The 13,810-nt window shown below is 35.9% G+C and overlaps 3 protein-coding genes across 4 annotated transcripts in view; all 3 read right to left on the reverse strand.

Annotated features, from left to right (window-relative positions):
* Positions 1-22: 22 nt before the first annotated feature.
* On the reverse strand, positions 23-11,482 carry LOC139149846 (two pore calcium channel protein 1-like). 2 transcript variants are annotated; one of them, XM_070721846.1, is made up of 9 exons: positions 11,342-11,482; positions 9,250-9,331; positions 8,952-9,021; positions 7,369-7,599; positions 6,634-6,724; positions 5,992-6,108; positions 4,677-4,727; positions 2,773-2,894; positions 23-1,965 (listed from the first exon to the last, which is right to left on the reverse strand). In XM_070721846.1, the coding sequence occupies exons 4-9, from the start codon at positions 7,451-7,453 to the stop codon at positions 1,811-1,813; spliced, it is 621 nt and encodes a 206-aa protein (XP_070577947.1). In that variant the 5' UTR covers positions 7,454-7,599; positions 8,952-9,021; positions 9,250-9,331; positions 11,342-11,482; the 3' UTR covers positions 23-1,810. The 2 variants fall into 2 exon arrangements, with proteins under 2 accessions (XP_070577947.1, XP_070577948.1); XM_070721847.1 differs by lacking the exon at positions 4,677-4,727.
* On the reverse strand, positions 7,474-12,152 carry LOC139150685 (voltage-dependent calcium channel type A subunit alpha-1-like). The gene is made up of 6 exons (XM_070723112.1): positions 12,028-12,152; positions 11,342-11,506; positions 9,941-10,008; positions 9,250-9,331; positions 8,952-9,021; positions 7,474-7,599 (listed from the first exon to the last, which is right to left on the reverse strand). The coding sequence occupies exons 1-6, from the start codon at positions 12,150-12,152 to the stop codon at positions 7,474-7,476; spliced, it is 636 nt and encodes a 211-aa protein (XP_070579213.1).
* The window catches only part of LOC139149844 (two pore channel protein 2-like), a 24,495-nt gene continuing 22,712 nt past the window's right edge, over positions 12,028-13,810 (reverse strand). Inside the window, exon 10 of the mRNA XM_070721845.1 lies at positions 12,028-12,172. The gene's annotated coding sequence lies outside the window, so the exon portion shown is untranslated. The remainder of the gene's footprint in view (positions 12,173-13,810) is intronic.

Genomic DNA, 13,810 nt, shown 5'->3' on the forward strand with positions numbered 1-13,810 from the left:
TAACTACACAAGACTTTCTCTATTTTTGAAGAGTAATGTAAACATTTAATGGTTATTTTGAAACCCTTTGTGAACACAAAATATTGTTCGGTTGTCAGGTTGGACAAAAACACCTGATCTTGACGTAACATGAAATTAAAAAAACTTCAATTGCAAAATATAGTATATGTAAAAATAAATGCTCATTTACTCAGAAATTTCATTTTCAATATAGTATAGTTCATAACAGTGACACTTGTATTTCATTTTGTGTCAAGAATTTGTTTCGAAAAATTAGAGAATAGAGAATAAATTAGAGAATAATCATTTTCACCTGTCTTATTTCCAGGACCCTGTGTTTACTCGTCATTGACAAAATTGCTCTTGGGTTTATTAATAAAATTTCACAACTATGTTCAATAGTCAGATTTTTCTTGTGATTTGACATTTTTTTAACAACATTACTAAAAAATAATACTTGCAAGGATTTGCATGAAATGGAACTTTGAAGATTCCATGTTGAAAAAAAGAAAAGGTTTAAAAAAGAAATAAAAAGGATGTGTTGATACTTTTCAAGATTAGCACAGACTTGCTCATTGACATTTTGAATAACATATGGCACTTTTTTCAAACGATTGAAATAATTTTACAAAAAGTCATTACACATTAATTTTCATGAAAAGCCATCCACATCGTGACATACCACAAGAATATAAAATATACATTCAGTCACAAAGCGTTCTGCATCAGTACTGTTTCACTTGCCCACCCCCAAGTTCTTTGTGGAGATGACCAGGTCAACAACTGAAAACAATCGATTTGGGCAAAACCATAGCGATGAAAAGGTTAAACCAAGATCTGGTTCATCATTTTAGGAGTGATACACAATCTTTAGTGATCTAGATAATCGTGTCTAGTAAACTTTTGTTCGGAAAAGATTTTTTTTAAAGTAGTGCAACCAACGGTTTATCCTTTAGGTCATCCAACAAGCATCATGACCATTTTAATTTTTCGCTTTCTGTGACTTTATAAACAAGATAGCAGAAGCATTTTTACCTTTTTTTTCGTTTAGAAACACAGATTTTTACTTACAGTAATCTCAACAGATTTGTAGGTTGGTTGACGATGTGATTAAAGCATAGATATTTGCGTTACAAAAAGCATGAGTCAATGGTATTGGAATATTTTAGTCACAAGGGCAATACATTTTAAATGGGTAGAACTTTACAGTCGTAGACCAGCAAAATCATTTTATTACGGTTACCTGCTTTAGAGATTAACATCTCCAAAAAACCAAAACCAAACAAGCACAAAACACATCTGTATGGATGTTTTGAGTGACTGATTTGCATGTCTCCATGGTTGGGATGAAAGGATACTTTCATTGTGAAAACATCTGACTAAAAATAAATGAAATATCTTTGTCATGGGATGAAGATAAACAGAAACAGCCCTAATCTCCTAGCAATACTAAGGATTTGTTTTGATGTCCTTAATATCTTTGTTATATGTAAATGCAGTACCTTTGTGCTAACAAATGTTTTGATAGACTCAAGCACTTGTTTGACACGTTATCTTATTTTGATTTTGTTGTTGGTTTGTTTTGTGTTGTGAGTTCTTTCCTCTGTTATGAACTGATATGTAGATTTTGGTTAGATAAAGATGTATTACATGTTGCTTCCGATGAGAAAAAACATTTTACATATGAAATGCACAAAGCAACAGAACTAGTGTAAACTGGGGTTGGATTTGTTTCTCTCCCATATCCTTGACTTGTCGTTTCTTGTCCCTGATGTCTGTCTGTCTTTGTTGTCAAGACAACAGCGGTTCCCTAGGTGATATTGTCTAATCTCAGAGGCGATGGAATGACGTCTTGTTGTGGCATTTCTTCAAGATCAGTGATATCAGGTCCCACTGTTTCGTCTTCATCATCCTCCAACTCGTGTTCAAAGAGTTGCTGAAGCAGTACTTCTACATTCTTAGCACCTGCAGTCACAGAGAGAATTATTTTACAATGTCATTATTGGGCAATGAATTGGACAAGCTAAAAACCAATACAAAATACGGCTGCTTTCTTATAAACTGTTTACTTTTTTGTTTCTGTGTGCCACGTGACAGGAGATATAACTCTTTGGTTGTGTGTTTATGACCATTTTTTTCTCTACAGTAGCAAAGCTTCAAAGTGATGTGTCCGTATGAGTTTGAAAAATATGTGCAATGGAGCTGTCAGAGCTTAAGCTGAACTGTTGTACTGTTTGTCTGTCTGTCTGTATGCCTGTATGTGTGTGTATGTATGTATGTCTGTAGGTATATATGTATGTATGTATGTGTATATGCTGATGTCTGTCTGTCTGTCTGTCTATCTGTATGTATGTATGTATGTGTATAGCATGTCTGTCTGTCTGTCTATCTGTATGTATGTATGTATGTATGGAAACAAAATAAGCAATGCCTGAGAGTAGTACATGACACTTTACAACTATGACTCTTGCAGTCAATACTGAAATTATACCATGTACTATTACAATGATGTACAAACATAGTCTGATTACAGATTCTAATTCATAGGCACCAGTAAATTCTTATATAACTCTTGACCTTGGCTACTGATGGTGAACTGTTATTCTATGACCAAAGGCTCTTCATAAAGTAATTTTTTTAAGTCTTTTGGTTTGTATCAAAGCAGAATTTCTGTTGTCATCAACTGTGCTTGATCAACAGATGGATTACCACTGGTGTGTAAGTCTTGATGGCAAATGTATCAACATTCTTAAGAGACTATGAGAAACCTACCACTTTTTGAGAGTCTGAATCGCAAAGTGGATTCAACATTTTGTTGTTCAGATTCATTTTCTTCCATAGTTTCCACTAACGCATCAACGTCATCCCTTTTTGACTTCTGTCTCTTCATGCTCCTGGAAAAAGGCAACGACAACTGTTAAGGGTCAGAGAACAGCAAATGGGAGGGGAAAAAAGAGGAACAAAATTTTTTCCAAAATCTGGTCGATTGTAGCACTCATGTCCAACAATACTTGCAATTTCTCCAGTATCAGTAGTCTTTGTGCTGTTTTCAGAACAATAAGGGCATGCAAGATATCGATCTTGTTTTTTTTCAGAGATTGAACATGGCCATTTCTGGATGAAACTACCACAATACAACACGGGAAGATCATTCATGGAGAGCATTTTGAACAGAGCAACTTTCTCAGTTGTAATAGTTGTATTGTCTGACTGATTACTGGCTTGTTCCATTGGCTACCAACCCAAAACACCAGCCAGTGGCTACAACCATTGCAGTTAAAAAAATGTCCTTCTACAAACTAAAAATGTAAAAATTAACATGACTGTACACTTATATTGAGCAATATTTTCTGAACACTGACTAAGGTAGTATGCACCTCGACAAAGACAGACTCAAACTTTTGTGCAAACTTTCAACCATTTTCTTTCAAGATCAGAAGTAAAAATCAGGACTCACTATGCAAATATGGTTGTACCAGAGAAACAAATTACCAAAAGACTTACCGATATTTGAAACTGAAAATGAGCTATCACTACGTAAACTTTGTGGGAAAAATTAAAAGATTTTCACTTAAAACAAGCAGGTGATAGTTTCGTCTACCACAAGGTTCAAAATGAGCCCATACAAGTAGCGTATTGGCAAAGTATTGTAATAATTTCAGAGTCTGAATATCTGTCTCTGAGGTGCATTCTACCTTAGATTAAAGTAAGTTAGTAGTGTTAATTATGATGAGTTAGTATTTTAATGTGAAGAAACTGCAATATTAAGGTCATTGAAGACATATTGATAACAGAAAGTTTGGAAGAAAATCTTAGGATAATTCTGGGTGCAAGTGCAGTGTTCATTTAATATTAACTAACATCTTGCTTTCTGCTCTATAAAAATCTTCAAATACAAAAAATCCCATAGTTCTTGCAGATTGCTATTAAAATTTAGAATTTTTCCTGATTCAAATGATATCCACTGCACAATAATTCATTCTGTTGGGGATTTGCATAAAGTTAACTGAATGACACAATCAGCCAATCAGGTGTGTGGATAAATACCATGGCAACAGCCAATCGTATGCAAGGAATGGTGCTGCAACATGTATTTGAATAGGAAGACTTGTTGTAGAGCAGTAAGCATAGATCACCATTTGTTGAAAAGCCAGTACAGATAAAGTTAAGGAAAAGAAAATTATCAGTAAACTAAGGGATACTGGTAATACACTAGTCAAGGGTTTGGCATCTATCAGAACATAGGCACCAAGAAAGGCTTTTTTAAAGTTACTTTCTTTTATAGCCATGTCAAGTTTATTTGAGTTTTTTTTTCTGGCAACGCCACACTGTCCATGTGGTATCTTGGATGTCATTACAACTTGATGATTACAATCTACATTTCTACTCACTTGAAGTAGACTAGCCATTGGAAATTTAACAAATGCATTGAAATGATGGCCAGAGAGGCACACAAATAACTTCCATGGCTTGTAAGATATCAGAATCAAGAGACTTTTTAGGATTAAGTGAAGTGATACATATTTTGGTAGAAGTTAAAGGTACAAGTAAATTACATTAAAGAAGAAAGTGACAGACAGTTTTATTAGTGAATCGATACAAAGTTTTTTTATAATATCAAATTACAATTAAAAGTGCAGTGTGTGCTTATTTGTTTGTTTGTTGGTTGTCCTTGCCTTTGTTCTCTCCCCTGCAGATGTATGAGAATCAGGGTCTCATAGGCGTTACTTTGGAGGAAAGAAATAACAAGTAAACAGAATGAGAAGTATACAGATACATCACAGTGGTCTTTTACTCATCAAATAGCAGAGAGTAGTGTGGGCTGGTACGACCTGTCCACTCTGTGAACCATCACTGGATGATTGGTAGTGAAAAGAAATATTCACAGATTCGGGGATAAAAAAATGACAAACATACAAGACAGACTGACTGACAGACAATTGTAACCAATTTTAACTCTTTGGTAAAATTATGCTACAAAAAGAACATAGTGGGCACAGACATCATTTCACACCAAGTCATTCATTGTTGAAGTTTACAGAAATACAGTAGTGTTTGTTGTGTTGAGATGTTATTGTAGATAACACTGAGACATACCACACTCCTATCAATATTGTGCTTCACTGCATAGATTTTGACCTATGTTTATTATCATGTGACTATTAATTACTGCGCAGCTGAAACTGTACAATTTACGCTGTCATTCATTTCCACTTTGAAGAATCCGATTAAATTTGCATTTTTGATCTAAATGATCGCAGGTAACTTCATGGCAGTCTCATCCACAGGTCTTAACTGATCATTGTAATGCATATACACTGGAACCAACACTGTCCTGTGACCACTTATCACATACTGTAATATGTCGATACACGTCGGCGCTTTTATTCTAACATGTTTATTTTTAATTCTGTTTGTTTTATTTTGTGTATTGCTCTTTTATTCCCTGTTTTTTTTTATCTCACTGTCTGTCCTTTTGTTTTTGCAAAACCAAGATGTATTCATTGTATGTGCAATAGCGTATATATATGACAATAAAAATTATTATTATTAAAACAATTACTTTTTGTGATCTCAGTTTGATCTTGTGGGACATAGAGAGATGACAAATTTTGCACTTTGGCATACAAAGTGTACGTCATAGCTCATCGCTCGACGGAGATTTCTATGCCTCACCCCTCCTGTAAGAGGAGGGAGCGTGGAGAGCGCCCTCTAGCAACAGATCTTTCAGTCTAACCAGACTGGTGCCTTATTCTACCTGACAAAATCTCTCAGATCTAATTTCAATAGTCAAACAATCTTAGTACCTTACAAAATTTGAGAGTTTCATCAATGAAATATCTTTTATCAGTTTTTAAGACTTCTATCATTCTAAGACTTCTCAAGGATGTACAGAGTATCTATGAAAGACAAAAAAACAGCATTGATGACTAACTTAGAGTTATTTTTTCAATGTACACAGCCACATAAAGTTAAAAGATGAGTACCTACCGATCAAGGTTGAAACCCATGTCAGAAATCTTCTTTTCAACAGCAGTGGTGTGTTTACCGGATAAGTTGAGCGAATACCTCAAAATAAACACTTCCAATACAAAGGCTACAAAAATGCTGAGAAAAGTAACAAAAGTTTAAGTATTTAGTTTTTTTTTATATATAAAATTGGAGGTTCATGAAAATCAAACTTTTGTTCTGTAAACATAAGACATTTATGATGAGCACTAACAGTTTAGAAAAATAAAATTTGTTGAATCCTGAAGAATATTCTTGAATAAATGAAGAACACGACAGAGAAAGAATTGTCAACAAAATAACTGCAATTGATAAAAGTTTGTCTTGTTACTGATGGAATTCAACATTTTTCATTCTAAAGTAATGTCAATACTTTTGGCAAAAATAACATGAATGAAACATTTTCTTTTGATATTTTGCTGCATGCATATTCTGTTTGCCTTTGCGATGTCCTCTGTGAGGTTTTAAAATGCAACTAAAACATGCAAGTATACTGTTTGTACGTTTATCATGGAAGAGATGAATAGCACATCGAAAAATTGTATGTAATTCTTTGTTGTGAGTTCCGGGACAGTGTGAGCTGGGGACTTGTTATCAAGCCTGAGTGTTTTCACAACTACTTACTTCATGAGTACGATGACAACTGTGATGTGGAAAAAGACAAAGTAGAGCCTTGCCCACTTGGATGATGTCAGTACGTAGCCTGACGCTAACAGTGCACAGGTTTTGTTAAGCAAAACAGAAACACAGATCTGTGACGAGAAACTTTATACAGAAACCTACAGAACCTGTAGCTCACACGTCAGTGCATGGTATACTTTGTAGCTAACCTTTTCAACATTTTTTACAAAACAGAAGTGTTTTATTCATTTGCAGATTTCCATCTGAGTTATGAAATTGCCTTGGGACATGACAAGGTGAGGTGAAATAATCAAATATAATGTTACCTGGCTCTGTTTCCATCTATCATTTTGTTTTTTATCTGTTTTGTTTTTACATATTCTGTTTGCATTTTGCCATTGTTTTTCTTTCATATTTTTTCACTATGTTACGTACGCTTTTTACTATTGTTTTGGGTTTGCACTTTTTCTTTTAGCGTTTTACTCAAAAATTTATCTGTAAATAGGCAGTACACTTACAGGGCTACCTGACGCATGAATAAATGAATGAATAAATAAATAAATAATGAATAAATAAATGTATTTTTGTGCTGGTCACCTTACACTTAAAGTTTCATTCTCAATATCACTTATGTGAAGTTTCATCGGTAAAAATGCACACACTGTACTGGTAGCTAGGGTTAGATTATTGTCTGTTTGAATTGACAAAGACTTCTTGCTTTAAACATTGGAAGGATATCATGCCACTGGTTGACCACTGTCAATTCAAACAGTAGGACAAATGACCTCAGGATGTCATTGAAGTTGTTGTTGCAATAGCGCATCTCCCAAAACGTAGAGTCTTTCAGCTTTTGATTCCACAGTACATGTACGCCTCAGCCAGGGTGCCGTTTTCATCTGGATAGCCGTAATAGTCAAACAACCCACTGAACAGCTCCATGCCAAGGATTGCAAATATGTAATAAAACACCTGAAATTTGAACCAGACAGAAGAAGGGGACTTGTTTGTTACCTATACAGCGAAAACTGCACATCTTAAATCCTGTGACATTTTAACTCATGTACTGGTATACCAGTAAATGTCTTTTGAATCTTCTTTCACCAAACTTGTAACAATTACGCCAAAGTGCAAAACTGGTTTAACCTTCCTTGGCTTCAGTGGTCTAGACAGATTATGGACACTGTATGTTATTACAACTATTTTGGGATATTTGAATGGTGATAAAATATGAAAGAAATCTGTATGTCTAGCATTTTCATCTTGTTATTTCCCCAAGTCATTTATGTTGTATGAAAGTGTTAAGTACACATCAACTGTATCTTTTTCACTACTCTGATTATTCTGAAAGAAGTGAAGTAATATTTGAAGTGCATCAAATTTATCGAAGTATGCCTAATTGTGTTACTCCTACCAGTAATGCAGGGATTGGGGGAAGGGGGGTATGTGACAAGTGGAAGGAATTTTGACATGGGACTAAGCTGTATCAATCATCAGACTTTCCAGAAGATTCTTTGTTATCAAGAGACACCAGATTATCAACCTTGAGTGCTGTAACTTTTCCCATCTATTAATTGAAGTGGAACATCTTACCACATTTTATGAATTTTTTTCATAACTGCTTTGATAATTTTGGACCAAAGGGACTTTCCATTGGCAACAGTTTTTTAATCAAAATTTTGAGAAAAATCTGAAAACAAATTGTTTGGATCTGAGAAAAAAATTGTCTGCGTTACACTTTATACAGGCCACAAAAATTGATTATTACATGCCTCGAGGTGACTGCAAATCAGTGCTTGATTTTAATAGGAACATCCGGGATGTTAGCGGGCCGGTGAACGATGTACTGACCGGTTTCCATGGTTACCAGGCCAGTGAAGCCTTTCAATGTTTTCGACGTCAAAGTAGACGCTTAACACTAGATGTAAAATATCCATGCGCGCACTGCTATTTGGACTTTCATTAAAATCTGTTTGATGCTGGTCGATAATGGTAAAATTGTTGAAAATGCCCTGCATGTAACTAAATGTTATATAGCATTAACTGTGAAGAGGCATGTAATAAAAATATTATTGCCTGAATACATGGGTTTAGGTGCCCTGGCAGCAGGAGACAATTTGCCCATCTGGCGTCGGGCACCTAAACCCATGTATTCACGCAATAATATATATTATTACCATTTTAGTCAAGTCAAGACTTGAAGTATTGTGCACTGCACAAGAGAAATGACAGGGTTGACTTAACACAACATTGAGATTGTTAACATTGATAAACTGAAATACGATATTCATGTCACGCTCAGATATGAATCGCAAACTACTTACGAATATAACACCTCCATAGGTAACCAGGGATGGTAATATATTACTCAAGGTCATGATGAACACTTGGAATCTGCAAGATGACATGATAAAATTTACTTACAGACTAGACATAATTTAAATTCAATTCTTCTCATTGAATTTTACTCCGGAATGTAGGATTTTATTGCCATACAGTTCCAATATGGCAATACATTTTTTCATAGTATTGTGACTTATTCATATACAAGCAATCCATTAACTATCTCACAGTATGAAAATCCAAACTGTAAAACTTGATATGAATTATGCTGACACTTACTGTTTGACATCACCAAGAGGTTTGAAAAGCCGGAAAACACGGAGAACCAGCAGGACATCCAGAGTCTGTTCAACGAGCACAACTGAAATGAAATAGCAAACTGACAGTCACCAAAAACCTATCACTCTCTCATGAAGGCTCTATACTATCATGCAACAACGTCATTGACTGACATCAAAATATTATCATTTGCAGGTACCATCTTAGTTGTACTGTGTCATGCTCGTCCGCCTGGAGGCGCTCTTTATGTTGCACTGCCATGCCAGCGTTTTTGTTTTAATCTGTTTCGCACTCGATGCTTTTTATCACAAAACAGTTCAATATGCTACAAGACTGTGTGAACAGACAAAATAATTCATTTCCTTTCCGCTGAGAAATCAACTCATGGTGAAAACTACTTTTGTCATTGCAAGCAGAACAGACCAAAGGTAAAAGAAAAAGACTGCAAAGTGCACAAGTCTCAGGCTATTTGAAGATTTTGCAAGACATAACAAAATGATGACATTGGCCCCCCTTGGTGTGCCTCTGGCACACGGAGCCAAAGAAAACGGGGGGAGGGATTATATCTGCCATAGCTGTAGCGAAAAATAAAATAAACACAATCAGATCGACCATTACAAAATGGTGGCAACCTTCAAAACAGCTTTTTTTAGACAGAAAATAAAGACTAGAGGTGTGAGTAGATATTTACCATCGTCAGTGAGAGAAAGTTCAACAATACTTAGGATGACAGCACCAAAGATTACCACAAAGTCAAACCTGAAGAATAAGAGGTAACGTACAGTCACGAGGAAAAGAGAGACTTTAGTGTATAAGTTTTAGGAATAAGTTCTTGAAATATATGATAGGTTGCATATCGATGGTGTTGACTTTTCAGATTCTCAGATTCTGATCTCCGATTCAGATTCCAGATCAAGATCTTTGACCTTAGGAACTTGACATACCTCACATTCAAAATTAAAATCTCGGAACTCTCAAAATATCAGGCACAACAATTGGTGACATAAAATCAAAAGATGAAACATATTTTGATACAGAAAGGCACTGCGCACATTTGAAATCAAAGAAATGATCATTTCCATCTATGAATCTGGAATACAAACTTCGACAGGTCCAATACAATTATCGTGTAGGGACCATTCTTTGAACTTAGAACTTCACAATTCACTCGAAAATCATGCCAAAAAGAATGTAGTACTTCTTGCTGGCTGCAGCATCTCACTGAGGTAGGTTACACCAGCCATTGTATGTAGTCACTGCAAATGAGGGGCTGTGAGAGAGTCTAGTTAATGCCAGAGGAATGTAACAGTATACAGCCCTCTATATAGACCTGGAACGTACGTGATTAGGCATTTTGACCTCTGATTGATTGAGACCACAACCATTCTAAAGAGTAAATCTGTCAAATTTGAATAAGTCCTTATATTACATATTTCACATTTCATGGCAGTTCATAACTTGTATAGATTGAACTTAATTAATTATCAATGTTAGATCCGAGATCTGAGGTCTAAATCTGAGTCTGAAAATCTGAAAAGTCAACTCTACCACCATTGCATAGCTACTGTAATTTTCATCAGACCATATAATTTTCAATTATTCAAAAATTTACAAACTAATGATGCAAAATTGCAATCCTTTTCTCAGATACTCTAATCTTTGCAACACTACTAATCGGCACAACTGTCTGGGAGGTTAAATGTGAAATACCCTGTATTACAGAAAGATGGAATAGCTTGCACTGAGCCACCCATCATGGGCAATTTTAAAAGTGTCAATTATAATAGATAATGCAATTACTGCGCTGTATTAACACTGCAACATGATAAGTGCAACAGGCAGGGTTGGTAAGTGGCATGAAGAGAGGTATATCAAATGTAGCAGTAGAAATAATAAACAAGAGGTAGTGCATGAATTTGCCGTACTGAAACATAAATATCAGCTGTCAAATTTCTGTAGATAAATTCACTACAAATTAAAATCTTGGCTACACTTCCAAGTTTTGAATATTTTTCATGTCTTTTAAGTGTGTGTGTGTGTATGTATGTGTGTGTGTGTGTGTGTGGTATGCATTTCCAGTATGTGTACTCACACATTCCACATCCTCCGGAAGAACTCCCGACCGCCCATGGCGTACAGCTTCAAGATGATTTCCAGGGAAAAGATGGTGAGGAAGAACCAATCTGCGTCATCTATTCCGATCGCAATGAATATGGCATTCAAGACAATGAGGGCGTCAAACACCCAGTGAAACATACTGCAAATCAAGGGAATAATCACATGTGGAATAAATCATATGACTGTCTGGTTTTCTGATTCTTGCTTCTAGCTTCACTGGCACAGCATATGTGAAGTACATACAAGCTTTGCTGTATATGGCTATGCACAAAAATTTGGCGGAGAGTGTGTATTAGAATATGCCATGGTTCTTTATGAATATCTGGCTGGTGCAAACGAAAACTGTAAACATAACTATTACTCTCAATAGATAAGTGTGGTACGGGAGTCTTAATGAACCACCACAGTACTTGGAACACAATATTACAAGTTTCATCATCTCAAGGTAAGAAACAAATTTGTATTCATTAAGCCAAAATTCAGTAACAATAAAAACTGCAAAAGCACCAACTTTGAATTTCGAAATACACATATACATTATGAAAGATCACTGATATTTATCCAGCCATAGTTGATTCTCAACCTGAAATTCACAGAAAAAATACAAAAAATATTCTCTTTGGTCCAAAATATCGGGAGATAACATTTAATAATGCTTACGAATGAAGGACGATTCTCTGAACCCATAGGCTTGGTTTAGATAAATAAAATCCTGGAATCTTTCTCTCCAAGAGAGTTTTCTGGTCTTTCTCTTCAAGAAGTGGCACATTCAACAGATCATGCATTCTAAGAAACTCCCTCTTATCTATAGGTAAATAACCAGGTATGTAAGGGTAGCTCAAACCCTTAACTGGGACCGCCAACTGGACTCCCAGTTGGCTTAAAATGCACTGTGGGACCGGTCCCAGTTCACTTCTGGGACCGGTCCCAGTTCACTTCTGGGACCGGTCCCAGAAGCGAACTGGGACTGGTCCCAGTTGGCCTCTGGGACCGGTCCCAGTTGGCTTCCAGGACCAGTCCCAGTTGGCTTCAAAATTAACTCTAGGACCGCGGCTGCGGTCCTAGTTGGCCTCCAGGATCAGTTCCTGTACACTTCAAAATTAACTCTAGGACCGCGGCCGCGGTCCTAGTTGGCCTCCAGGATCAGTTTCCAGTACACTTCAGGGACACATCCAATTTGTGAACTGGGACCACTATGAAAAAACCCAGTTACTGGTACTTAATACTAACAATCTGTTAATGTTTTCATCTTTTTACTCTGCCATAATCGTAGGTATACGCACATTTAATAGATCCCAACTATTAAAGGCCAAAGTAATTTAATTCTTTGTTTTGTCTGTGTGCACATACTAGGGTTTTTCTACTGCCAATGGTTTGAATAGGATTTTACTGAGTAGCTTTCCTGTTTACTAAATTTCACATCTTGTAGTATAACTTATGATGATCACGATGAAAGGAAGTTTCTGATGATTTTTGCATAGACACTTATGTTGTTACATGGAAATAATCAAGAAAATATAAGGTGTGTTTGATTTTCTTGTATGTGTTTTAGTACTGCCTTCCGCTCATGTTTCGAAACATTTGAGTGGGCGCGCTAAACAAAGAATTTGATTACTTTGGCCTTACTGCGATGTACTCATTCTTAGCACTAGTAATAGTCCTGTGCTATGGTGTGTGTTGAAATCTTACTGCACGGATCACGTTGATAGAGAGACTGTGTACTGAAGCAGATGAAAAAGGAGATGAAAATAACTGTGCAAGACTAGCAATTAACTCATCAAGGCTTTCATTACATTAAAAACAGCAAACAAAACATTTAACGTAAACCCGCTGTGTTTTAATAGAATTGCAATTCACTTGCAGTATATGACTGATATCTTAATTTGGACCTACGGTAGTAATATTTCTGAACAGATAGACACAAATAGGAGAGGGGCAACCATTAGTGCATGCATGTGCTGTTACAGCAGAATCATTTCATTGTTATGCGAGGAAAAAATAGACATCAATGAGGTGATAATAGTCCCATTACATTTTAAGACAAAGGGTTTGAATACTATACAAGTCAACAACATGCACTGCTTCAAAACTTCATTGACAGCTAGTAGCTATATGTAGTATATGCTGTCTCAGTGTTTTCTATTTCAGTCTGTATGTCTGTCATAGCTCTATGGAGCTACGAGTCCAGAATTGAAATGAGACCTGTCTGTCCTTGAATGAAACTGGGAGATGTTAGCTTTCCCACACAAAAAACATACATAATTTTCACAACAGTACAGAGAATATGAATAAAACAAGTGCATACAATTGCTACAAAAGGCACATAGTGGGATGGGAAACTTCTTTCCCATTAATATTATGGTTTCGTCATTACAGCATGGAGGTACCTTACCTCCATGGTACAGTTCATTTGATCCAAGTGTGTTTCCTGGCAATCATAATG

This window comes from Ptychodera flava, chromosome 14, assembly GCF_041260155.1.
Source record: "Ptychodera flava strain L36383 chromosome 14, AS_Pfla_20210202, whole genome shotgun sequence".
NCBI lineage: Eukaryota > Metazoa > Hemichordata > Enteropneusta > Ptychoderidae > Ptychodera > Ptychodera flava.

Excerpts from the sequence above, each read along its gene's own strand:
- LOC139149846 (XM_070721846.1), bottom strand. The coding sequence starts at position 7,453 with ATGCGCTATTGCAACAACAACTTCAATGACATCCTGAGGTCATTTGTC. Across the intron at positions 6,725-7,368 it reads AGTGGTCAACCAGTGGCATG|TGTTAGCGTCAGGCTACGTA; the intron begins ATATCCTTCCAA and ends AAACCTGTGCAC. Across the intron at positions 1,966-2,772 it reads ATTCAGACTCTCAAAAAGTG|GTGCTAAGAATGTAGAAGTA; the intron begins GTAGGTTTCTCA and ends CTGTGACTGCAG.
- LOC139150685 (XM_070723112.1), bottom strand. The coding sequence starts at position 12,152 with ATGCATGATCTGTTGAATGTGCCACTTCTTGAAGAGAAAGACCAGAAA. Across the intron at positions 11,507-12,027 it reads CAGAGAATCGTCCTTCATTC|TATGTTTCACTGGGTGTTTG; the intron begins GTAAGCATTATT and ends CTTGATTTGCAG. Across the intron at positions 9,332-9,940 it reads ACTTTCTCTCACTGACGATG|TTGTGCTCGTTGAACAGACT; the intron begins GTAAATATCTAC and ends ATTTCATTTCAG.